The 24508-nt window shown below is 36.7% G+C and overlaps 2 protein-coding genes across 3 annotated transcripts; one reads left to right on the forward strand and one right to left on the reverse strand.

Annotated features, from left to right (window-relative positions):
- The first annotated feature begins 741 nt into the window (after positions 1–741).
- LOC110802218 (chromatin-remodeling ATPase INO80) lies at positions 742–16848 on the forward strand. Of its 2 annotated transcripts, none has more exons than XM_022007655.2 (23): positions 742–1124; positions 1341–1428; positions 2406–2802; positions 2935–3364; positions 3504–3704; positions 3807–3917; positions 4537–4952; positions 5062–5170; positions 5256–5336; positions 5514–5686; positions 7259–7384; positions 7498–7659; positions 7953–8010; positions 8250–8480; positions 8570–8716; positions 9493–10044; positions 10126–10386; positions 10479–10586; positions 14469–14563; positions 14743–14899; positions 15426–15623; positions 15745–15900; positions 16252–16848. In XM_022007655.2, the coding sequence occupies exons 1-23, from the start codon at positions 1077–1079 to the stop codon at positions 16483–16485; spliced, it is 4539 nt and encodes a 1512-aa protein (XP_021863347.1). In that variant the 5' UTR covers positions 742–1076; the 3' UTR covers positions 16486–16848. The 2 variants fall into 2 exon arrangements, with proteins under 2 accessions (XP_021863347.1, XP_056696055.1); XM_056840077.1 differs by having other exon boundaries at positions 1341–1419.
- Positions 16849–17796: 948 nt separating this feature from the next.
- LOC110802227 (S-formylglutathione hydrolase) lies at positions 17797–22877 on the reverse strand. Its single transcript, XM_022007668.2, has 7 exons — positions 22578–22877; positions 20754–20871; positions 19382–19429; positions 18648–18844; positions 18441–18539; positions 18283–18348; positions 17797–18149 (listed from the first exon to the last, which is right to left on the reverse strand). Exons 1-7 carry the CDS (start codon positions 22725–22727, stop codon positions 17970–17972), a joined length of 858 nt encoding a protein of 285 aa, XP_021863360.1. The 5' UTR covers positions 22728–22877; the 3' UTR covers positions 17797–17969.
- Positions 22878–24508: the final 1631 nt, after the last annotated feature.

Genomic DNA, 24508 nt, shown 5'->3' on the forward strand with positions numbered 1-24508 from the left:
CCCCGCCCCATACCCGCGCTAATACCCGCGCTAATACTCGCCTAATTTATCTTATTTAGCAAATATTTGTCATATATACGGAGTAATGAAAGTTAACTTTAGAAAAAAAAACTTATGACTAAAGTAACATATATAGTAAAAAAATATTCCCGTCATAACAAAAACATCCAAACAAAAAACTTAAAAATCTCACCTAAATTCATATTATCTCCTAGACATGCAAATAAGTCCACACTTACCCATCACCCATGGCGGGTATGAAGCGGGGAGAGTGGGATGGGGCGGGGCGGGCGGGGATGGGGCGGGTTCAATACAAAATCCACACCCGCCCAATCACCCATGGTGGGTACGACTTTTATACCCATCCCTGCCCCATCACTTGCCAAACCTACCTCTATCCCCGCCTACTTGGGGCGAATGCGGGGCGGATCTCCCACGAAACCCGCCCTACTGACATCACTACCTATATTTTTAAAAGTGTAAGTGTATTCAAGCATAATATGTAACAACGACACAATTTTGATATCTTTTGTTCATAATAATTCTAATAAACACGCCAAAATAAATTAAAAATAAGTTGTTAATTTTATTTTTAATATAGTGTATAATAAATTTGATGTGGACCGGATCCATTTAAAAATCATTGATGTTTTCATCATTAACCAACTTTTTCCTTTTTTTTTGGAAAGCAAGCACTTCATCACATCCACAAATAGTAAAATGGAAAATTCAAGCATGTAAAAGAGAACCAAAAAACCAAAAGAAAAGAAGCTCCACGGCGCACGTTAACGACTATGTCACTGATGATGCGCATGTTAGTAGACTGCGAGGGAAGATGCTTTCCTCATCCACCGTCTCCCTCCAACCCTTCCACTTTCTCTCTCCTTCCCTTCCTTATCCTGCGCCAACACCACACAGAAGAACAGGAGAACCTAAATTACACTTTCTCTCTCTTCTTCTCGTACTTCTAGGGTTTTCTGCAATTACAGGTTTTCCCCCTAATTTTCTCTCTCTCGGCGGTTCAATGATTGTTCTTAGTGCTTCAGTTATCTCGATATTGTTCTAAAGCTTGCAGTATGGACCTAAATTCGCCGTTATCCTTTGCCAATCTCTTCAACCTCGAGGTTTGTATATGATTTTCGACTGTGGGGGTAGTTATTGCAATTTCACTTTTGATTGTTGAAAGATTTTTTTTTAATGAATGCGTGATTTAGGGTTTTTGTTTGGTTTGCTGTTTTTGGGTTGTTTGAGTTTGTGCATTATATTGAATTGCATTATTATAGTTGTATCTTTTTGATTTTTATGAAAATTTATGGGTGGAGGTTGTGTTTTTGTTGCAGCCTCTGGTGAATTTTCGAGTGCCGCACCCGGATGATGATTCTGATTACTACGGGAGTAGCAGTCTGGATGAAAGCAGAGGTAGCCAAGGTATTTCTTACGTTCAGCTATTTCATCCTATTTTATTGATATTATGAAATATATGTGGCATTGTCAATGTAAACATTTGTTTGTATTTTGTTTTCAATTGCCCATCGGACAATTACAATGTCGCAGTCGGGCATTGTCCTTTCTTTTGCAATTTACGGGATACATTACTGGAAGGCTCTGAAAAAGTTCAATCTTCAACTGATAGGGCAAATTCTATACTATTGCTTATATGAAATTTTGTAGACATTGAGAGTTAAGCTGCCTTTTTTCTTCGCAGGAAGAAAGTTTGCAATGTATGGAGATTGGAGAGTCTTGAATTCCGCTTTTACTATTTTGGTGTACTGTCGCATTGTCCTTTTTGTGGTGCATTTTGCTTGAAAAGAAATGCACGTACCTTCTCGAGAGCTAACTTACAATTTTACTTGTTCTAGGAGAGGGTACCTAATGACCTTTCTTCTGGTCTAGAGCAGTCTGATACTTAGGGGTTAGTTTCAGCGATATAATGAAACAAAGTTTGTTTGTAGATGTATTTTTTGATTAAGGACATTTGTCGTTTTGCTTTGCTATACACCTGTGCACAAACACACATACATGTATACATACACAATAAAATAGGTCGGGAATAGTTGACTATAAGCAATAAATTTGGGCTAGCCATTAGAATATTTCAATCTGAGTGATTTAGCCACCATGTCTCTGGTGAATTTTCGAGTTCCACTTCCAAATGATGATTCTGCTTACTATGCAGTAGCAGTCGGGATGAAATCCCAGGTGCATTGCCTATGTTTGGGATTCTTTTACTTCTGCTCAACTCTATTTCTGGTATAAGTACCCCCCCCCCCCCCCCCCCCCCGGCAATATCTAGAATAGTTAGTTAGGGATAGACACGTCTACCACAGGAGTTGCACTTGGTAGGTTATTCATATTTTGAAAAAAAGAAAGTTTATGATGGACTAACTGTATTCTCCTTCGTATAGGGGGAGTGATAGGTGGCCATAGTAATGGAATCATGTCTGAGAGGGAAGGCAAGAAAAGGAAGAGGATTAGGAGCAGTGATGATGAATTAGAAAATGGCTACTATAAGACTCCCTTTACGGAGGAGCGCTATCGATCTATGCTTGGTGAACATCTTCAGAAGTTTAAGAGGAGGATCAAAGATTCTTCGCTGAGTCCAGCACCTACACGGATCCCTACTCCTATTCCTAAAAGTAGCGCAACTGGGCATGTGGCTCTCAAAAGTCGGAAATTTGTAAATGAGCATCGAGGTGGATTGCGTGAGGTTGAGAAAGCTCCAGACTATTTGACTCGCTTTGTTCCCCAAAATTTGGGAAACCATTATGATGCAGGCTATGCACTTAAATATGCCAATGACAGGTATTTTAGCTTTTTTTTTTTGTTTTTGTTTTTAAAAGTTGTTCAATTCTGCATTTGTTCAGAGTTTGTGGGCAATTATTTTTGGTGTATATTCATTCTGAAAATTTCTGGTTTTGTGAGCTTGCTTCACAGAATGACTCAAGAATCTGTATATTTGGACATTGGGGAGGGTATCACTTACCAAATTCCGCCAACTTATGAGAAGATGTCTGCAACTCTGAACTTGCCAAGCTTTTCAGATATTAGAGTGGAGGAGTTCTATTTAAAGAGTACCCTGGATTTGGGTTCCTTAGCTGAAATGATGACTGCTGATAGGAGGTTTGGACCCAGAGGTAGAACCGGCATGGGGGATGCACTGCCCCAATATGAGTCACTTCAAGCAAAACTGAAGTCTCTTGCTTCTAGTGATCCGGTTCAGATGTTCAATTTGAAAGTGACAGAGGAAGGGTTGAACTCAATTCCTGAAGGGGCAGCAGGTAGGATACAAAGGTCAATATTGTCAGAGGGTGGTCAACTGCAAGTTCACTATGTGAAGGTGCTGGAGAAAGGAGACACATATGAGGTAAGTGTCTTTTTTCAGTAATGTGACTTCTGTTTCTTTTTATATTTCCTTTTGTTATCACTGAGGTAGTCTGGGAAGTGTTAAGGGGCAGAAAGAGGTCTTGTATTTCTAGTAGTTAGTTACATTTCTTGAATGGCAGATTATTGAAAGGAGTTTACCGAAAACGCAAAAAGCAAAGAAAGATCCTTCTGCTATTGAAAGGGAGGAAAGAGACAAAATTGGAAAAGTTTGGGTCAATATTGCTCGAAGAGATCTGCCAAAACATCATCGAATTTTCACTAACAACCACCGCAAACAAATTATGGAATCAAAGAGGCTAGCAGAAACCTGTCAAAGAGAAGTATGATTTATTTGGCTCCTATCAATTTTGCTTTTTTCATGATGCTGCCATTGCTGTTTGATGGAAGCATTGGGAAGTAGTTGACATCTTGGGTGTTTCCAGGTGAAATTGAAGGTGGGTAGATCACACAGATTGATAAGGGGTCCTGCAAATAGAACAAGGAAACTGGCCAGAGAAATGGTGGTGTACTGGAAAAGATTGGAAAAAGAGATGGTATTTTCTTTCTTTTTAAAAAATTAATTTTATGTTTGTCAGATTCTTAACATACTTCTATCCTGAGTTCTATGTGTTAGAGTAGGAGATCTTAGTCTTACTTTCTATATCCGAGTTCTCCAGCAAGCATACACATTACGGCTATCTATCATTTCAGTTTCATCTGCAGGTGCAGTAAACAGTAGTTTCTGAAGAACAGTTTTCTCTTGTCTTCCTGTGATATTTTCATATTTAGTCTAGATTTTTATTGAACATAGTCTCTCTTTTATATTCTCTATGCTAAAGTCCCTTTGAGATTCAGGGATTTTTGTTTTATGCATGGCTACCCTTGGTGAGTTGCTGTCTTTCCGATACATCTCCTTGTTACCTAAGAAAAATATAATTAAGAAAAAGTTCAATCCCTTTGGTTTGCTCTGTTAGTTTTCAGTTTGTTGTTAGTTTTCAGTTTGTTGTTAGTTTTCATAATCAATATGGGTACTATAGGTTGACTATATTTTAATTCATTATTCAATCTAAATCATATGACTTTCAAAATAGAAAAACTGAAAACCGGCAGTGATACCAAATGAGTCTCAGTCTGTTGCACTTTTAAGTTTTTATATCATTCTGTCCCCTACAGGCAGAAGTTAGAAAGAGAGAAGAGAAAGAAGCTGCAGAAGCTTTGAAGCGCGAACGTGAGCTTGAAGAAGCAAGAAGACAGAAGAAGAGACTCGATTTTCTTTTGTCACAAACAGAACTTTACAGTCATTTCATGCAAAATAAATCAGCTGTACGCCCTTCTGAGGCAATTCCTGGCGATGAAAAGATAAACAGCGAAGGAATTGAGGATGAAAAGGCTGAAGAAGAAGAAGATCCGGAGGATGCTGAATTAAAGAAAGAAGCCCTAAGGGCTGCTCAAGATGCTGTCTCTAAGCAGAAAAAATTGACTAGTGCCTTTGATGACGAATGCATGAAGTTGCGGCAATCAGCTGATGATGAAGTTCTGGGTGAAGATGCCTCAGCCACTGGACCTACCAATATTGATCTACTTCATCCGTGAGTGTTGTACCATCTGGTCTTCTCTAAACTATGGGAATGCATTTGACTTCATTTTGTTTTATGTCAATTAGTGTTTTACTTTTATAAATTATTGTTACCTTTTCAGATCAACTATGCCAGTTACTTCAACAGTACAGACACCAGAATTATTTAAAGGTACCCTGAAAGAATATCAGCTGAAAGGCCTCCAATGGCTTGTTAATTGCTATGAACAGGTGTGTTCATTTGGTTTAATTCACCCCTCTTTTCTTGTGTCTGCTTACTGCAAATATTGAAATCTTCTCATTACCTGTTTGTCAGGGTCTAAATGGTATTCTCGCGGACGAGATGGGACTGGGAAAGACTATACAGGCAATGGCCTTCTTGGCTCATTTGGCCGAGGTAAATGATAATACTTTCTCTGCCCCACTAGATTGTCCACCTTGAACCTTGTGACTTAGATCTGTGTCACAAATCTCTAGGTGGACAATCTTACCGGGACAAAGGGATTATCATACTAATATTTATTATTTTTAGTAAATAAGACTCATGGAAAACTTAACAATGTTTCATTTGCAGGATAAAAATATATGGGGCCCATTTCTGGTTGTTGCTCCAGCGTCAGTCTTGAATAACTGGGCTGATGAAATTAGTAAATTTTGCCCTGATTTGAAAACTCTCCCATACTGGGGTGGACTTCAAGAACGACAAGTTCTCAGGAAAAATATTAACCCTAAAAGACTTTATCGTAGGTAATGATCAGAGCTTTATTGAACTCTTGCATGGTTATGATATCAGCGTAGACATTTCAGTAAGCTCGGTGTAGATGTTATTAAGACATGAGCCAGAGACTAGTTAGACATCATATTTTGGCCGTTGGTTGAGTGATTATCGCTTGTTGAACTTATATTGTCAATGTTTTTGATATTTTCTAGTATATCGGAGCATTATATTTTTCCCATCAAAATAATGAACTTTTTCCATCCTTTTTTCTGGGTAATAAAACTTATTCTTCTACTGATCTAGCATTCTTTTAGTTTCCTTAAAATTATTTTACATAACAGAATGTAGTCATATCTAGGTCCCTGCCATTTTTGCTTGCTGTGAGTGTCTTGCTTGACATGACCTCCATTTGCACATGGAAGTTTGATGTAACATTGTCACACAGAAGTTTGATGCAATGGAATCTAATACTTCAACGATAAATATATATGACAAAACAGTCATGTGGGATCTTGTTAGATTGTCTCGATTTTTATTTTCCTAATACTAAATTTTTATAGTTTTTCGTACTGTGTGTCTAGTGATATTGTTATTATAATATCACATTGGAAACTGTGCAAAAAGCAAACAGGACAAACAAAAAAGAAGAGAGGGAGAATATGATTTTAATTTTCAACAAACACCATAATCCATTATCATAAATTTGGCATTGCATGCGGATGCTTATGTCCCCGTTAGCCTCATTGGTGAGGACTGTAACCAAGTCTTGGCAACCGGGAATTGAGTATGCTGCTGATTGACGCTCATTAATAACCAACAACTCTGTTAGTCCCCAGTTTCTAGCATTGTAGCGAGGATATTATGCCCATGTCTTGCGTCTTTGTCATTTATGTAGTGTGGCTACTGAATACATAATCTGGACCAGGATAATTTTGAGTATGGTACATGTATACAGGTTGGACCTAGAAAATTTACGAGGTTCCATAATTCTGAAGCCCATTTTGATGTGTCCAAATGTCATGTCCATGTCCATAAAGCCTCATCAGGCAACTTTTTATGTAGGAAGGATGAGGAGGGATGTTAGCGTGAGGCATGAAAGTCCAAATAAAACAGCCCATGTCTTGCTTCCTGAGTTTCATTTCATGCTCAGCTTTCTCTCCTATTTCTTCCGGACTCCCGATTGTGAACATATAAACTTGGAAACAGATCCTAGGTAACTGTTGTAATGTTGTTTCTCTCATGTGGATAACTGAAGTAAATCTGGTGTTAGAGAAAGGCCTCAGTCAAACATGTATACATTTAATCATGGGTTCACTTATAGCTTGGTCTTTACTCAGTAATGTTGCAATATTTTTTTTATCATATTCCTTCCTTACATCCTTATATTGCACTTGTAATTAGCTACTTTTTGGTATTATATTCCATGCTGACCTGAACTACCATTATTATTATCTGGTCCAAGCAGCATGATAATGTAGTTTTAGATGACTGCTTTCACTGCCACTATGATAACAATTTCCCTCTGCAGTTATGCATGCCTCTTGATAATATGGCTTTGAGACATTTTCTTATGAAGAATTGGTACTTTATATGTTTGTTAGGGATGCTGGATTTCATATACTTATCACAAGCTACCAATTATTGGTTACTGACGAGAAATACTTGAAGCGTGTCAGATGGCAGTACATGGTACTAGATGAGGCTCAGGCAATTAAGAGTGCAAGCAGGTTTTTTCCTTCATCTCTCTGACCAAGAATCACAACATATATACAAAATCATCTTTATCATTCATCTCTCTGATCCATTAACGTTCATCTTTATCGTTTTATTTTGGTTGCAGCATAAGATGGAAGACTCTACTTACTTTTAACTGTCGAAATCGTTTACTTCTGACGGGTACGCCTATTCAGAATAACATGGCAGAGTTATGGGCTCTTCTACATTTCATCATGCCCACCCTGTTTGACAGCCATGAGCAATTTAATGAGTGGTTTTCCAAAGGGTACAGTTCTTTATGATAATTCTTGATGTTTTAAACAAAGTGCAAAAATTACCAAAATTTGTTCTTTAGGGGTGTAAATGAGCTGAGACTCTCAATACTCGAGCATGAACTTGCGTAAAAGCTTGTTTATGTACTTCTTTTTTAATAAATAATCGGGCTTGAACGTAAAAATATATTATACTCCTTTAAAGTTAAAATGAACATGAATATGATAGTACTTAGCTCGGCTTATCTACACCCCTAGTGTTCTTTGATGAATTATAAAAACACTTTTCATGGCTGCACATGTGCAGGATAGAGAGTCATGCAGAGCATGGGGGCACCTTGAATGAACATCAGTTAAATAGACTGGTGAGTGTGCATGTGTTTTTAGCATAGTTTAGAGTACTTCTGATCAATGATCATGCATTAGTAGATATATTAATTGCGAGACTGAGTGATTAAAACTTCTGATTAGCAGCATCAGCTGTTCAGTTTAGAGTATTTATCATCTTGTTTCTTTATTTCAACCTAGTTTTTGCACTTTTCTTTTCATATTTCTTTTGGTCTTATTCTATTTCCTGGATAATGTGATTTTCCGTTTGAAATAGCATGCAGTGCTAAAACCTTTCATGTTGCGCCGGGTCAAGAAAGATGTGGTTACTGAGTTGACCGGAAAGACAGAGATAGCTGTGCATTGCAAATTGAGTTCCCGACAACATGCCTTTTATCAAGCTATAAAGAATAAGATATCGCTGGCTGAGTTGATTGATAATACTCGTGGGCATCTTAATGAAAAGAAAATTCTTAATTTGATGAATATTGTTATCCAATTAAGGAAGGTATATGCATGTTTATAGTCTTATTTTTGTGTTTGACCTTGTTTACAGCGTGTGAATCTGCGTAATCCTGATTTTTCATGAATTAACAGGTCTGCAATCATCCGGAATTGTTTGAAAGGAATGAGGGTAGCTCGTACCTCCACTTTGGAGACATCTCAAATTCTCTTCTGCCTTCTCCTTTTGGGGAACTGGATGGTGTAGCATATACTGGTGGTCGAAATCCTATAACGTACCAGGTACTTTATGAAGATTTTGTTTTCGTGGGGACTTTACTTTATGCTGTTTTGCATCCTCGGAGCTGAGCAATAGTTCATGCAGTCCTTTGGATAATAACGTCTTCTGGTTATGCCTGTTTGTCAATTCTATTTGACAAGTCCGTCGCTCTTTCTTGGTATTTGTCCCGTTTGATCTTATTGATATAATATTGATAGCATGCTGTTATGTTATGGTATTTGTACGAGTAACACTTCCTACCCCAGTTTGTTTAATTCTTTTCCTGGACCCAGATTTTTTTTTTTTTGCATTTAATTTTTGGCAGATCCAGATTCTGTGTGCGTTTAGTGTGATCTACTGGTCTCTGTAGGTGATAAATGATAATATCGATTATGAAATACTCCTCCGTCCCGATTTAGTGTGTGCACTTACCAGAGCACATAGTTTAAGGAGGTGTTTTGGTTATCAAATAGATTATATTTTTTTAATGAAAAGTAGGTATGATGAAAGATAGTGGGGGCATTTTTATTGAATAACAGTGTGGAACTTTTATGAGTGGAAGAGAGAGATGTGAAAAAAAAAGTTGCCCCTTGCCATTATAGAAAGGGGAAACTAAATTTGGGACAGGACAAACGAAAAATGAAATGGCGCACACTAAATTAGGATGGAAGGGAGACACTAAGAAGATGAACTCGTTTTGTTAGTTTCCAAACTCTGCCATCCAGCTGTATGGTAGATTGTAAAGATTCTTTTTTCTCAATAATGTTATTGATTGTTGGTTGTTTCTTAATTTTTTTAGATACCTAAATTAATCTATGAAGATATATTTCGTGGTTCTGGGACACTTTCTTCTACTGTTGGACGTGGGATTAGTAGAGGATCTTTTGAGAAATACTTCAACATATTTACTCCAGATGTTATTTATCGATCCATAATACCCCAAGAAAGTACCACTGATGCATCATCTGCTGGGTGTGGAACATTTTCCTTTACCCATCTAATCGACTTATCACCTTCGGAGGTTACATTCTTGGCCAATAGCTCTCTTTTGGAGAGACTGATGTTTTCTGTGAAGACACAAAATAGGCAGTACTTGGATGATATTGTAAACTTGGTGATGGAGGTCGAAGATGGCGATCCTCAAATTGAAAGAGGAAAAGTCAGAGCTGTCACTAGAATGTTGTTAACACCCAGTAAATCAGGCAGTGAGATTTTGAGAAGAAAATCCGCTACTGGTCCTAAACATTCCCCTTTTGAGGAACTGGTGGTTTCCCACGAGGATAGACTCTTGTCAAACATCGCACTTCTTCATTCAGCGTATACGTTCATCCCACGGAGTAGAGCTCCACCGGTAATTATTTCTACTTTTCTTTTATCTTTTTATTATGTCCATAACTTTACTTGATGTGACAAGTCTTTGACGATTCAACAGATTTGCGCTCACTGTCCGAATAGAAACTTCTCTTATCAAATGCTCGATGAACTACATAACCCCTGGGTCAAGAGACTTTTCGTTGGTTTCGCTCGTACATCTGATTTTAGTGGACCTAGAAAGCCAGATGGGCCACCTCATCAATTAATTCAAGAGATAGATTCTGAACTACCTGTTACACAACCAGCTCTTCAGCTGACGTACAAGATATTTGGTTCATGCCCACCCTTGCAAAGTTTTGACCCATCAAAGTTGCTTACTGTAAGATATGCTATGCCCCATAGCTTTTGTCAATCGATTAATTTCATTATTTTTGGCATTATAATTATGTTGACATTGCATGTGAAATCCAGGATTCTGGGAAGCTACAGACACTTGATATATTGTTGAAGCGCTTAAGAGCAGGGAATCACCGTGTTCTTTTGTTTGCACAAATGACGAAAATGCTAAATATTCTTGAGGTATGTATAATTAATTTCCCAATATAGTACTCCTATCTCACCACAAAGTTCCTTATTACTATAATGAGACTATTTATGGAAAACAATTCTTTTGAATTTTCATAATACCATTATCTTATTACTGTTAAGACACAAATTCAATTCAATTTCCAAAAACTGTACGATCATCTATCATACAATTTCAAATAGACTGTTTTACTACCTTTGGTTTTTTTTTGTTCTACTCACTTTCCGTTTCATTCCATTTCTTTTTGTTATCACTTCCACTTTATTCCATTTTTGGCAGACCCCTTTACCGTCTTACCCTATAATATACACTTTTCTACTATTTTTCTCTTACGTTGTCTACCTTTTATGGTATCTCATACTTTATCCACCCACTTTTTACTTACACCAACTCACATTTTCTAAATTTGCGTAGTTAAATTAATTGAGTAGAACAAAAAACACATAATGTTTATTTTTCTTATACTGAAGGCGTGAACTTGAATATTTCTTTTTGTTTAACCAAAATATTAGTGTTTCCCATTCATTATTTGTTACCCTTTCTTTAAGTAGATGTGTTGCGAGTAAAAAAGAATGGAGGAAGTATATTGTAACAAATTCCTAAATATATACTCCAACTAAATGATGAAGGAAAGCGACTCAACAAAGAGAGGTGGGAGTCGTGAGCCCATAGTTATGTGATTATAGATTGTTGCTATTTACTGATTGAAGTTTTGAAATTTATTGTGTGTAACCGATTCTCCTTTATTGATGTTCTTTTGGTCATTGGTTATGTCATTGGATTCAAAGTGGAAGTTCCACTTTCTTAAGCCTTCTATTCGACTTATCGTGATTTATTTCATATAAAATAAGTTAAGAAAAAATAAGTTCAAGAAAAGTTAAGATGAATAAGTTTTTTTAGGACGATTTCACACACAAAAAGATTTTTTTTCAGAAAAGTAAGTATTTTTCAAGTTATTTAGGACAAAATAAGGTCAGACTTTAGACTGTGTAAGTTTGGACAAATAAGTCACACAGAATAAAGCTTACACAAGGTTATGGTTCGTTGCCTATGTTCCTGTTTAGTAAGGGGGTTGTATTTATGAATGTGTGTGACCTGTGTGTATGACATAGAGGCACACCATTTGCCAAGTGGAGGGGCCGAGAGTCACATGGTAAGGGCGCGTTTGGTATAGGGGATTCAGGAAAGGGAAAGGGAATCAAAAGGGCTAATTCCCTTTGTTGTTGTTTGTATTGCTATTTTAATCATTCCCTTTACCCCCTCCATTCCCCCAATTCCTTCTATATTGATTCCCCACCCCCCCAAGGTATTGGCATTCCCTTTCCTTTGAGCTACCACACCACCCATCCATCACTGTCAACCCAACACGCTGCCACCCTTACCGGTACGGCTCCACCGCCGGCACCCTCACCGGCACGGATCCACCACCAGCTCAGCGAAACCCTAACCGCCTCAACTACCATCTCAGCGAAACCCTACCGGCACGACTCCACCACCATCTCAGCGAAACCCTAACCGCCGCCGAAACCCCTAATCGTCGCCGAAAACCCTAACCGCCACCTAAAACCCTAACCACCGTCAATTATTCTAGCCGTCACCAGAAGACTCCTTACCATAAAAAGATCCCTATCGAACGGTGGTGAGACGTAAGAGAAGATGAGAGAGAAAGGGGGCGTACAGAATGAAGCGGATGGAGGAGCGGCGGAAGTAGGAGAGAGGAGGCAGTGGTGCGTATGTGGAGGGGAGGGGCAGCGACGAGGAAAGGTTGGCGACCGGCAGTAGTGATGTTCATGGTGGAGAAAGAGGTGAAAATAAAATGTCACCAAACAACTCTACTTATCAAAGGGTTTTCCTTTCCATTCCCTCTCAATCCCTTTCTTGATTCCATTCCCTCTACCCTGTTTGTACCAAAAGATTACGCCTTATAAATAGATATGTAAATTTGGTTTGAGTCCAATTGGTGCTTTTTGTTATTGTCGGGGGTATTATTTGTGTGTATAGCACGTAACATGCAATGGTTTTGCTCAATGTTACACGGAATGTGGGACGGACAGAACAAGGAACGGGAACACGAAATGTTGCCTATAGAGTTCCCGGAACGATGGGTTATTTTTTATATACTCCTTCCGTCCCTTAATACTAGCCCCAGTTTCCTTATAAAGTCGTCCCTTAATACTCGTCCCGTTTCTAATAATGGCATATTTTTGTTAATATTATATCATTTCTCTCACTTAACTATAGACCCACCTATAATCCTACTTCCTAAAAAAACATTAAAAATTTCAACCCCCCGGCCCCACCTTCCCCTCACAATTTATTTTGTGGTCCCATACACCGCCACTCCCCACCCCCCATCCCCCTCAAAAAGTTGACACATTTTCCACCAACTATATTAAAAAAATACCCCACTATCAACTACCACATAATTAAATAATAAGTCAATTAAATTGTCTTAAACTCTGTGCCGTTCAAACCGGAGCGAGTATTTCGGGACGGAGGGAGTATAATTTTTTTTACATAGATGTCCTATTTATTTACTTGTTTGAGGTTGTTATGTACTTAAATCAAAATAGAAGTTTTTTCTTTTACAGTAGTCATTAGACTCAGTAGAGAAAAGCCCAAAGTAAGTAAATGCAAAAATTGTCCAGGGCAACGTCAAACACTAAAGAAATAACAACAACAATCAGCCGCAAGGGAGAAAAGGTTATGTGATTCATCCCCATCAGCCAGCCGCTTTTGATTCATCCTCAACTCCTCATCAAGCCAACTCCATGATTTCTGAAGCCAATAAGAGCATGTTTATCAAACACCAAAAATTTGGACTTTAATCTAATAAAATGTACGAAGTAATATTTACCTTTTCTAGTTTTTTCTCTCCCAACACCAAACCCAACACCAAAAATATTTGATCATGTTTATCAAACACCAAAAATATCATCTCCCTCCTACTTCATCCATACTCCACCTACATTTATTTCTCATGGTATTGATATTTTAATAAGTATATAATCAAATTATTAATGACATAAATAATCGTTTTATTAATTAATTTAGTGACATGATGGTTATTATTTTTATTTATTTTTTGATGATCTAAAGTGGGTCAATATTGGTGTCTATTTAATTCTCATATTTTTATTTTATTTTTTCAAATTGTAATATTATTTTTTATGGGCATTGCAAATTTTACAAGTATGCATCACTTTCCGCCATCTCTTTTGCAATTAAAAAAAATTAAAATAACTTTGTTTGTCCCTATTTGCCACATGTCAATCACTCCTTGCATCAAATTGGTTTTCCATTTGGTGTTCATGAACACCAAATGTTGCATGGTTTCACTCTCTCTCTTCCTTTCTCTCTCATCTCTACCTATTTTATAGTTTTTTATTTCATTCTTTCTCTTGAACACCACTTTTTGGTATTTGATAAACATGCTCATGAGATCTCTCTCTTTCTCTCTTCCTTTTCCTCTCTCTTTATTTGTCCTTATTCATGAGGTACTCAGATCTACGATTGGGTTCACTAACTTTGCTGACCCGAGTCGCGACCCAAAGAGTACCTATCACCCGGGTCGTGGAACGTGGGACTGGTCCCTATTCCGGGTAACATTGGTACTTTTTGCTAGAAGATACAATTTTCTCGTTGATACACCTTGCGTTTAGTCTTATGCTTGCTTTAGCTGCCGGCTTTGAGACTCACATCTTGAAATTGCAGGAGTGATGCTTTTGATTTGACTATTGTGGTCATGAGAAAAAGCTCAGTCTTGTGGTGCATGTGACTGATGTTTATTCAGTGTGCTTCTCCTTCATTCTCCTTGTTATGCCATTGTTGAGTACTTGAGTATATGATGGTTCTTTTCTATTGTTTCTTTTCAGGACTATATGAATTATCGAAAATACAAGTATCTTAGACTTGATGGATCATCGACCATCATGGACCGACGGGACATGGTTCGAGATTTCCAACACAGGTTGAGATTATAATTTCCTTCCATTATGTATGGTTTTGGTGTTTTCTCTGGTCTGTCCTAGCAAACCAGTCAACAGGGGTGTGGGAAGTAAATGAACAGAATAGAAACTTATTTGAAGCTGAAACTTTGGTTCAATGGTTTGCAGGAGTGATATTTTCTTGTTTTTTTCGGTCTTGCAGGAATGATATTTTTGTATTCCTGCTAAGTACAAGGGCAGGTGGTCTTGGTATCAATCTAACAGCTGCAGATACTGTGATATTTTATGAAAGTGACTGGAATCCAACCCTGGATTTGCAGGCAATGGATAGAGCTCATCGTTTGGGTCAGACTAAAGATGTGAGTATCTTGATCTGTCGATTTTATCAAGAAAATTTTCAAGTGTATAAGTTGCTGATTTTTTCTTTCTTGGATTGATTATTTTGTTTTCTGAACACTTGGGCCTTTGTCCCCCTCAATGTGGCAATTCCTTTGCCAACTGCATAGCGTTTCAGATATATTGTCAGTCTTTGGTCAATCATAGTACTGGATCACTGTAGATCTGATGTTTAAGGGGGGAAATAATTGTCTTTGCATGTGGGCTGTTGGGTCTTCATGTGTTCCCACTTCCCAACTTGCAGCACCAATCTGCATCATCAAACTCTATTCTACAGTGACATGATACTTGGTTCAGAACATATCTGATAAATATTCCTTATTTGAATATTTGCGCTGAGCTGATTTTTGTTCGAATACCTATCTCATCACAAAGAATGGGATGCACCAAAGACAGGGATAAGAGTGATATTGGTTTGTTTTATTCTGGCTGTAATTTAAGAAATTGTTGTTAGAACTTTATTAAACAGATTCATTTTTCATGGTTTAGGTTACTGTCTACCGTTTGATTTGCAAAGAGACTGTTGAGGAGAAGATTTTACAAAGAGCAAATCAAAAAAGTACTGTTCAGCAGCTTGTAATGACTGGGGGCCATGTACAAGGTGATTTATTGGCGCCGGAAGATGTTGTCTCATTACTCATTGATGACGCCCAATTGGAACAGAAATTGAAAGAAAATCCTATACAGGTTAGTGTAGCAACAAGAATTTAACATGAGTTAACTTTTTGTCTTTGCTCATGTGCCAGCCTGCCTTCACTAATTCTCGTATTCCACGGTTAATATATATATATGTCTTCCACTTCCCCAGGTTAAAGATAAACAAAAGAAAAAGCGAGTAAATAAAGGTATACGGATAGATGCAGAAGGAGATGCGACTTTGGAAGATCTTGACAAGGTTGCAAATGAAGCTGCCGATATTGAGCCCTCTCCAGATCCGGAAAAGCCGAAGTCTAACAATAAAAAAGTAATGGAGATTTTTGTTACCCAAGTTTTTTTAATTTTTTTTAACCTTGTGTTCATGAACTTCAAGGTGTGTGTGTCAGCGTGGGTAACTGGGTATACTTGGAGGTTATTCTTGAAAAAGTGGTCATCAAGTCAATATGACTGATTGGTTACTCTGTGAAATGAAACTCTGCAATTTCCTTTCCTGTTTAGTAGGCAGAATAGAACACACTGAACACACTAGTCTACTCCTTTCTGGGGATTTTCCCCTTACCTGTAGCACCATTATTCCCTCTTTTTTTCGTAGACTTGGATGTGCTCTTGCTTTTCAATTTGATCTTCTGCAACTGATGCTTATCTCTCATCACTGCAGAGAAAAACCGGTGATAAACAAGGGCAATCAAGGAAGAAGGCTGCAAAAGCCACGGACACAGAGATGATTGATGCTGGTTTAATGACGGGGAATGAGTTTGATGACTTAGTTAACAACCCTGGCCAACAGCAAAGACCAAAGAGGCCAAAGAGAGAAAGACCGACCAAGAGTGTGAATGAAAACATTGAACCTGCTTTTACCGCTGTTTCTTTTGTGGTCCCGCAGCAGCCTTAGGCTCAAATCTTACCTGCTATAGACCAGAGTGGTTTGTAGTCTGATATTCCCCAGTATTAGGAAAATAGGAATCATCACTCCATTTTGTCAGCTTTTGTTTTACCAAGCTGGGTCTCTTGCTTTCCTTTTTGCTGATCCCTACGTTGGATTCGGGAAGCAAGCATGCCGTGTTGTAAGTGTTGTACAGGCTCCTTCAATTACTGATGCCATTTTCAACTGCCAATTATAGTTGTAGCGACCAGTGAATAAGTGTATATAAGAAACATTAGTGATCAATTCCAGAAGAAATACAAGCAGAGTATTATCTTTTGCTGTATATAAAATTCATTTACATAGTAGATAATTTTATCAGCTGGTTTACAAGATTGCAGATTTGCAGAGATTTCGTGATCTTTATCTTTCAATGTTGCTGGACGTAACCCTATTTACTCGACTCACTCCTTAAAACCTAAAATACCCCTCCCTTTTCTCTTTCCTTTTCCCCTTTTAATCATTAATTAATCACTGAAATTCAATTTACAGCACTAACATCAAATTACAAAGAAAATATTTAGGCAAATATTAAACAGGGCACTACAACGATTTTGGGAACCAACACCTATCACAGCTTGATCGGTCTACTTACATAGGTCTTCGCTTGAGCCACTACGATGTACTTTAGCTAATATCATCATTTGTTGGAAGTATGTACACAATTTAGATGGTGAACAAGGACATCATTTGCACGAAGTAGTGTAATGTACGCAATTTAGATAGTGAGCAAGGGTGCTATTGTATACGTCAACGAACTAAATTTTCACATAATACATAATTTCATCTAGGTGAGACAATGTATACATGTAATTTCACATAATACATAATTTCATCTAGGTGAGACAATGTATACATGTAATTTGCATTTAACGTTGTACTATTTTGTTTAATTTTCATAAAACAATGTATACATGTTAAATTTGCATGAAATAAAACTATTTTTTGAGGGGAAAAAAGTTCGAGATTAGAGTATATATTCATAACTAGTTGGGTAAAATTCATCAGCCATAAAAACTAAGTGGATTATTATTGCATGGAGAAAATATAAAGGGTGAAAAGGGGAGAAAGAGAAAGCAAAATTTTGAATAGGATTGAATTAAAATTCGAAAAGGGTTAGCTGAGTAAAATTGGGTTGCGTTTCTTTACAATGAACCATAAACGAAGTACAAGTATGATAATTTCCAGAAACTACATAATTTGATAGGTTTGAACTTTGAAGGTTGAATAGCATAGATTTCGACACTTGCAAAAGCAGACATGAATACAAATTAGAAGCAATTGCACATGAAAACATAGTAAAGACATTTCTTATTGGCACTCTGTTATTACATCGCCTTCTAAATAGGGAAAAGGCAATCCTAACACAAGTTCAGCATAGTATGAGGATGGACATCCTAATTTGACAACAGCACATAAAGCAAGTAGTCATACTAGATTCTCGAAGTAGATAGTTATAACTTTAAGGCTTGAGCATGGTGGCTGATATGATCATCGATGAAGGTAGCAATGAAGAAATAGGAATGGTCATATCCAGGTTGGAATCGCAACAGAAGAGGTGCGTTGACCTTTTCACAAGCCTCCCCAAATTTCTTCGGCAACAATTGATCTTCTAAGAATTTGTCATCCTCTCCCTGTGATGCAAGTTCAATACAAAATTACAAATACCAAACGCGATAACCAATTGGTGGAAGACAATTTTTTATTACAACAGGGCTAGATTTGAACCAAACAAGAAACTGTAGATGCAATTGAGGCAAATCTTACCTGATCAATTAGAATGGTTGCAGAAATATCATGGAACTTTGAAACCAAGCAAGTAGCATCATATTCCTGCAAAAATCACAAAAAAATTACACCAAGTAACATCTACGAATCTTTGTCCACTTTATCAACAAACCAAAACAAATATAAAGTGATAGTACCTCCCAATCTGCCTTGGTTCCTCCAAGATAATTACTGAAAGCTTTCTGACCCCAAGGACAGTTTGTTGGATTCACAATTGGTGCAAAGGCAGATACTGACTGCAGTGAAGATGCTTCTATTAGATTGATTGATAGAAGGGTGTCCAGTCACAAAGCTTAAAATCATGAAATTTGGTAGACATTTTCTTTTTGGATAACCAGGAATACCTTATATTTGTCAAGGTTCTTCAGGTATATAGTTAGCGCTCCGTGCCCTCCCATTGAATGCCCAGATATTGATGCACGTGTTGTATCAAGTTGTGGGAAGTTCTCTTTCAGGAGTTCAGGCAACTCCTTGGCAATGTAATCATACATACGCCAGTTCTTCCATTTCTCTTGTGTGGCATTTAAATAGAATCCCGCACCTACAACAAAGGGAAAATATCAAGAGACAGAACATGGGATGAGAAATGAATACATACATGATGAACCTAAACCGAAGCTTTCAAACAAAATCTCATCTGTACTACTCTCTCCGTCCCTTTTTATTCTTTACGTTTGGTATCATGCACACGATTTAACAACTAGTTAATGTTGATAAAGATTCCTTTTGTTTTATTTATTTAAACAATGCAAATTACATTTATTGATAATGTTTCACTTTTATCCAAAATATGACATTGGAAAAATGTGAGATATTTAATGCCTCAGTGGATAAATGTGAAAAATTTAGTGCTCCAATGAATTTGATTGGTTAAAATAATCACTTGCACGATTTTTGACATAATATTAAGGATATTTATGTTACAATATAAAAAGAAATATTCTAAACGTAAAGATTAAAATGGGACACCCAAACGGAATACGTAAAGAATAAAAAGGGACGGAGAGAGTAATATTTAATAATTGTAACTTTTTGTGCCATGTGTCACATGCTAACTCTTTACAGTTATAGTCCATACCTACACCAAAGTCCCAGCTATCAGCCTCTCCTTCGACATTTAGCCCCCCTAGAACACAAATAAGAAAGATGGTCATACAACTTTTACAGGCATAACTAAAAACAAAAATAAACTGAATGACTATCATAGTTAGCAAGAGCACAGTAAAACAGGAACAAACAGTTGGCCATGCAAGTCAGTTGATAATAAAAAAAAAAATTACAGAATGCTGGGGAGCACCGAGCACCAAGCTACAAAATTTCGACGACCTCATGTCCACCGTTGGAAAATTACCATGTATTTGAATAGCTGCTTAGAGTCTCTCACAACATCTGCAGGACACAAAGGCTGTTCTGGACAAGAATTTGCAGACTACAACCCTCAGAAATAAAAGAAAGAAGACTTTTTTCAGTTAAAATATGAGCAACAGGCCTATTTACCAATCAATCAAGATCATCTGCTGACACCAGCACCTCTACCAAGTGACAAACTCTATAAAGGCTAAGCATGGTACGATTTCTCTATGTATACAATTAATTGGGGAAAAAAAGGACCAAAACCCGGTCTGGGTATGCTTGGGTTTTGGACGACCAGAAACAAAAATATAATTTCACAACATGTATAGTGATCTGATCCATAGTTATTTTTAGGCCGGGATCAGTTTATGACAGTTAGATCCAGGTGCAAAGTTTTTATTTACTTTTATTGTTAGAATAAAGCTTTTTACTAATAACTAAAGCATTAAAGTACAATTCCCATTAATTTCATACAAATAAACTAACCAGGAGTACCAAGCAACATCAGAACCCAACCAGACCAATTAAAAACAAAGCTCAGCAGAGCTGGTTCACCAAACTATAACATAATTTAGTATCTTTCTTGTTTTGATTATTGACTTCCCAATTAGGAGGATAGAAAAATTATATCAATAAATATGAGCAACAGTATACGATAGTATTACAATATGATGCAGGTGCCCTGCAGCAAGGGATTGAGTTACTGAGAAAAAGAATATTGTGACGACAGTAACATCAATGACATCAAGGCTTACAAAATGACATTTATTTCTGCTGAACTATGCTATAGTTATATTTTTGTGTTCTACCAACAAAGAAGGAATATACAATTTAATTGAAGAAGGGAAAAGACACAACCATCTTTTAACACTAAACAATTAAAAAGGAAAAACAACTGGATCTATTTAATCCACCCAGGTCCCTCCAAAATTTTCCACTGTCCACCAAAAACAACCTTTGATGTTTACTATCTACCGTGTACTGGTAACTAAACACCTACCAAATATCATTCTAGATATGCAGTTTCTTCATGTTCTTAGGTGGTACTATAACAAAATAACTGAGCTAAAATAAATGCTAGCAACAGCGTGACCTACTTGGAGATGTGTCAGGAACAATCAGAGCAACACCCTCACTGGAAGCAGCACGTTGAGCTCCAGACTTAGCGATGAAATTTTCATCTGTACATGTAAGACCAGACAACCAGTAAAGCACCTGTAGAGAGATCAAGTCAATATCAGATATTGTCTCTAAGCAATGCATATATGTCAAATATACATAATAGCAAAGATGTCTGAGAACAAAATGTGCACGAGTACAAACGCAATAATGGTGCTCATGCTGACATACTAGCCTAATTTGTTGTATCTTATCAGAGTTGATTAACATAGACCATAATAAGTAGCTAAATAGGACTGCTGTTGCATGAAAATGGAGCTTCCATACAAACAAGCGCACCATTTCTCTGGTTCCCAGTCATGGAAGATTCAACAATCGTAGCTCAGGATTTTTGTAATGCAGCGGGTATAGGGCAAGGGCACCTTGGAAATGGTCATTATGGTTCAGTCAGCAGTTACTTGTGTAAGAAGAGAGGGAAATAAGTTAGAGGATAAATTAAGGGATCAGAGTCTACAGAGAAATTTATGAAGAAAATAATTGAGTGTTTCAACTTCCATTTAGTTCCTTTTCCATTTTGGGGGAGAACAAGCCTCTGGAATGCTTGTGTTTATCTTTAACTTCCCATAATTTCATATTATCAATCCAATATACTTCCTCCTTTTTTAGATGACACAATTTGACTTTTGACACTATTATATGATCTACTTTGACTATCAAATGTGATTATACGAGAGAAAAAAAAAATAGTCGTGTGGGGACTTGTTATAATCGTTTCATTGTATAGATTTATAATATCACTTTTTTATAATTTTTACCCATTTATAATAAAATATATTAATGATTGAAATATTGCATGGGCAAACGTGATAAAAAAATTGTGTGAACTAAAAAGAAAGGAGGAAGTGTTAATTTTCGGGTAACGTACCTAATAATTCAGGATTACGGACTAACTTTTCAACTAAATCAAAATTAGGCAGCTTATGCGAGTCATAGGCCCGACTCACTAATTTCCAAGGCAACACAGACTCGGAAAACTTCTTTCTTTGCACCCTTCGTGTACATGATGGTATAATTGTGGGGGCCAAGTTTCCACCCAAACAACAACAAGAAAGCCTTAGTCCCAAAATGATTTGGGGTAGGCTAACCTATCAATGCTGTTGGGTTTTGTCCCAAATTCCCTTTCTAGCAATACTTATAGAATTCTCTAGCACTGTGCCTACACGGCTACATTAAATTGGTACACATACACTCTCACCTATGTCACGTTACACGCTCATAAGACGAAGATCAATTACTGACTAGAGAATGATTTCCCTGAAATGTTTACAAGATCGAGTAACTTCATCATCAATTTTAACATCTCAATTTTCTGATCAATGAATTAAACTTCCTAAGATGAGATCGGAACGGAGTTCCTTTAGCTATGATGCACTTATATTCTTGTTAATTTCTCAAAATGGTACGTTTCCGCTACGATTAATTCCCAAGAAAATTTCTTTTGCAACAAAAGTACATGCAGTATACATTGCAAAAGAACCACAATTTCCAATGAGCATTCACAATGTAACTAAATGGATATTCTCAAATTTCGATAAAATCTAACATGCATCAACAAAAACAAATTCACACTGAAATACACTACAACCCCATGAAGGTTAAAAGAACAAAAACAGTAATCAAGCACAAACCCTAATAAAGAACTACTACGATGATTGATCAATAAAACCTAAATAAAGAAAACAACAATTCATTAAAATAATTCTAATTAAAAGCATAAAAATAAAGGGAAACTGGAAACATACAGGGAATTTCTGAGAAGAAGGGGAGGCAGAAGGAGGGAAGTAGATGTGGAAAGTCATGGAACAACCAAGAGTTGGGCTGAAATGCTTGTATCTTTTGTTGTATCCTCCAAACATCTTTGAGCTGCTGATTTCTGTTGGTTTCGTCTCCATTTTTGTTGATCTCTCTCCCAATTTTCTCTCTCCTCACTGCAACTGATTGAAGCTACTGGCAGAATTTGACACGAGAGAGGAAGTATACAAGTGTGAATAGTTGCGAGAAGATTTTATTGTATAGAAGGCATGCTGTACGGACTGGTACTAGACCTTGTACACCGGTTTTTTGGATCGGATTCAGATCGGATTATTTCAGGTTTCATTTATTTCGGTTGGGTGTAGATAGGGGCCAATTGGGTATGGGGAATATTTTGTTTTTTTATCGCCGAATCGGGTCTAATTGGGTTTGGGGATTATTTTGGTTGTTTGGATTGTCGGATCGGGTAGGATTTCTTTAGGACCTTGAGTTAATACTTGATCTTTTTCTACGAAGAAAATGTGAATGGTGAATAACGGGGAATCTTCATCTACTAGGTGTATCGTTTTCTTCGACCGAGTCTGTTGAGTTTCCTACAAAAAGGCACACGTGAGCTAGCTTTGGGGAGTTCACGAGGAAACCCTCTCCGACACTCAAGTCAGACTCTTGTAGAGCGAGAAAGTAGAGAGAGTATGTATAGACATAATTGAATACATGAGTAATGATTAGGTGGATCATATTTATAGAAATGCAAAAGAGGACACTATTAGTAAGGGGCGATCTGTTCACCTTAAAAAAGTTAAGTTTCAGGTCCAATAATTTCATATAAATTCCAATAAGTTCCAACAAGTTCCAATAAGTTCAGATTAGTTCCAATAAGTTATGATAAGTTCCAATAAGTTCCAATATTAATATTAATAATAAATAATAAATTTTATTATATATTATTAAAATTATATTTTATTATGTATTATTATTTATTATTGTTATTATTTATTATTTATTATTATTATCTATTATTATTATTATTAGGAAATTTTGGTATTTACTACCTTTAAAATACACCACTTTTGTATTTACTACCTTATGAAATTTTTATTTTAAATTACTACCTTAAACTTCCAATTTTTATTTATTTACTACCAATTTATAGTTTTCTCATTTTAAAATTAAGATATCTCTTTCATTTCTTAATCGTTTAAAGTGATTCAAAGTTCATTATTTTCCTTTTTCTATAGGGAATTCATTGAGAACGTCATTTCAAAAAAAAATTATTTCATAATTCATAAGTAGTTTAATATTTTACAAATAATATTAATTTATTTTACCTTTTACAAAATGTTAAATGGAAGATCCCTATGGAATCCTTACACATAAATAAGAAGAATGGGTTTTGAATCACTTAAAATGATTAAGAAACGAAAGAGATATCTCAATTTTAAAATGAGAAAACTGTAAAATGGTAGTGAATACAAAAAAAATGAAACTTTAAGGTAGTAATTTAAAATAAAAATTTTCATAAGGTACTAAATACAAAAGTGGTGTATTTTGAAGGTAGTAAATACCAAAAAAATCCTTATTATTATTATTAAAGATAAGTTCGGATCATATAAGTTTAGATAAGTGTTTAGCTTAGATAAGTTGAATAAAATGCACCATAAATATGAGCAATTTGTAGGGGTATGAAACCTTGGGATTTCTGGAGGCTGGGTTTTGGGACCCGAGATATATTGCTTATGAAGTCCATCAAGGGCCCTGGACTATAGACAGCAACTCTCCAGTCATCCTCTCTCGTACCGCGTATTCTATGTATTGAGTGCGGAATGCGACATCAAGCTGTCTTAATGAGGTGATGGAGCCTTTGGGGATGGTCTTGAACCAACTCTAGGCACCATCCAGAGTGGACGGAAAAACTTTGCAC

This window comes from Spinacia oleracea, chromosome 3 (genome assembly GCF_020520425.1).
Source record: "Spinacia oleracea cultivar Varoflay chromosome 3, BTI_SOV_V1, whole genome shotgun sequence".
NCBI classification, from domain to species: Eukaryota; Viridiplantae; Streptophyta; class Magnoliopsida; order Caryophyllales; family Amaranthaceae; genus Spinacia; species Spinacia oleracea.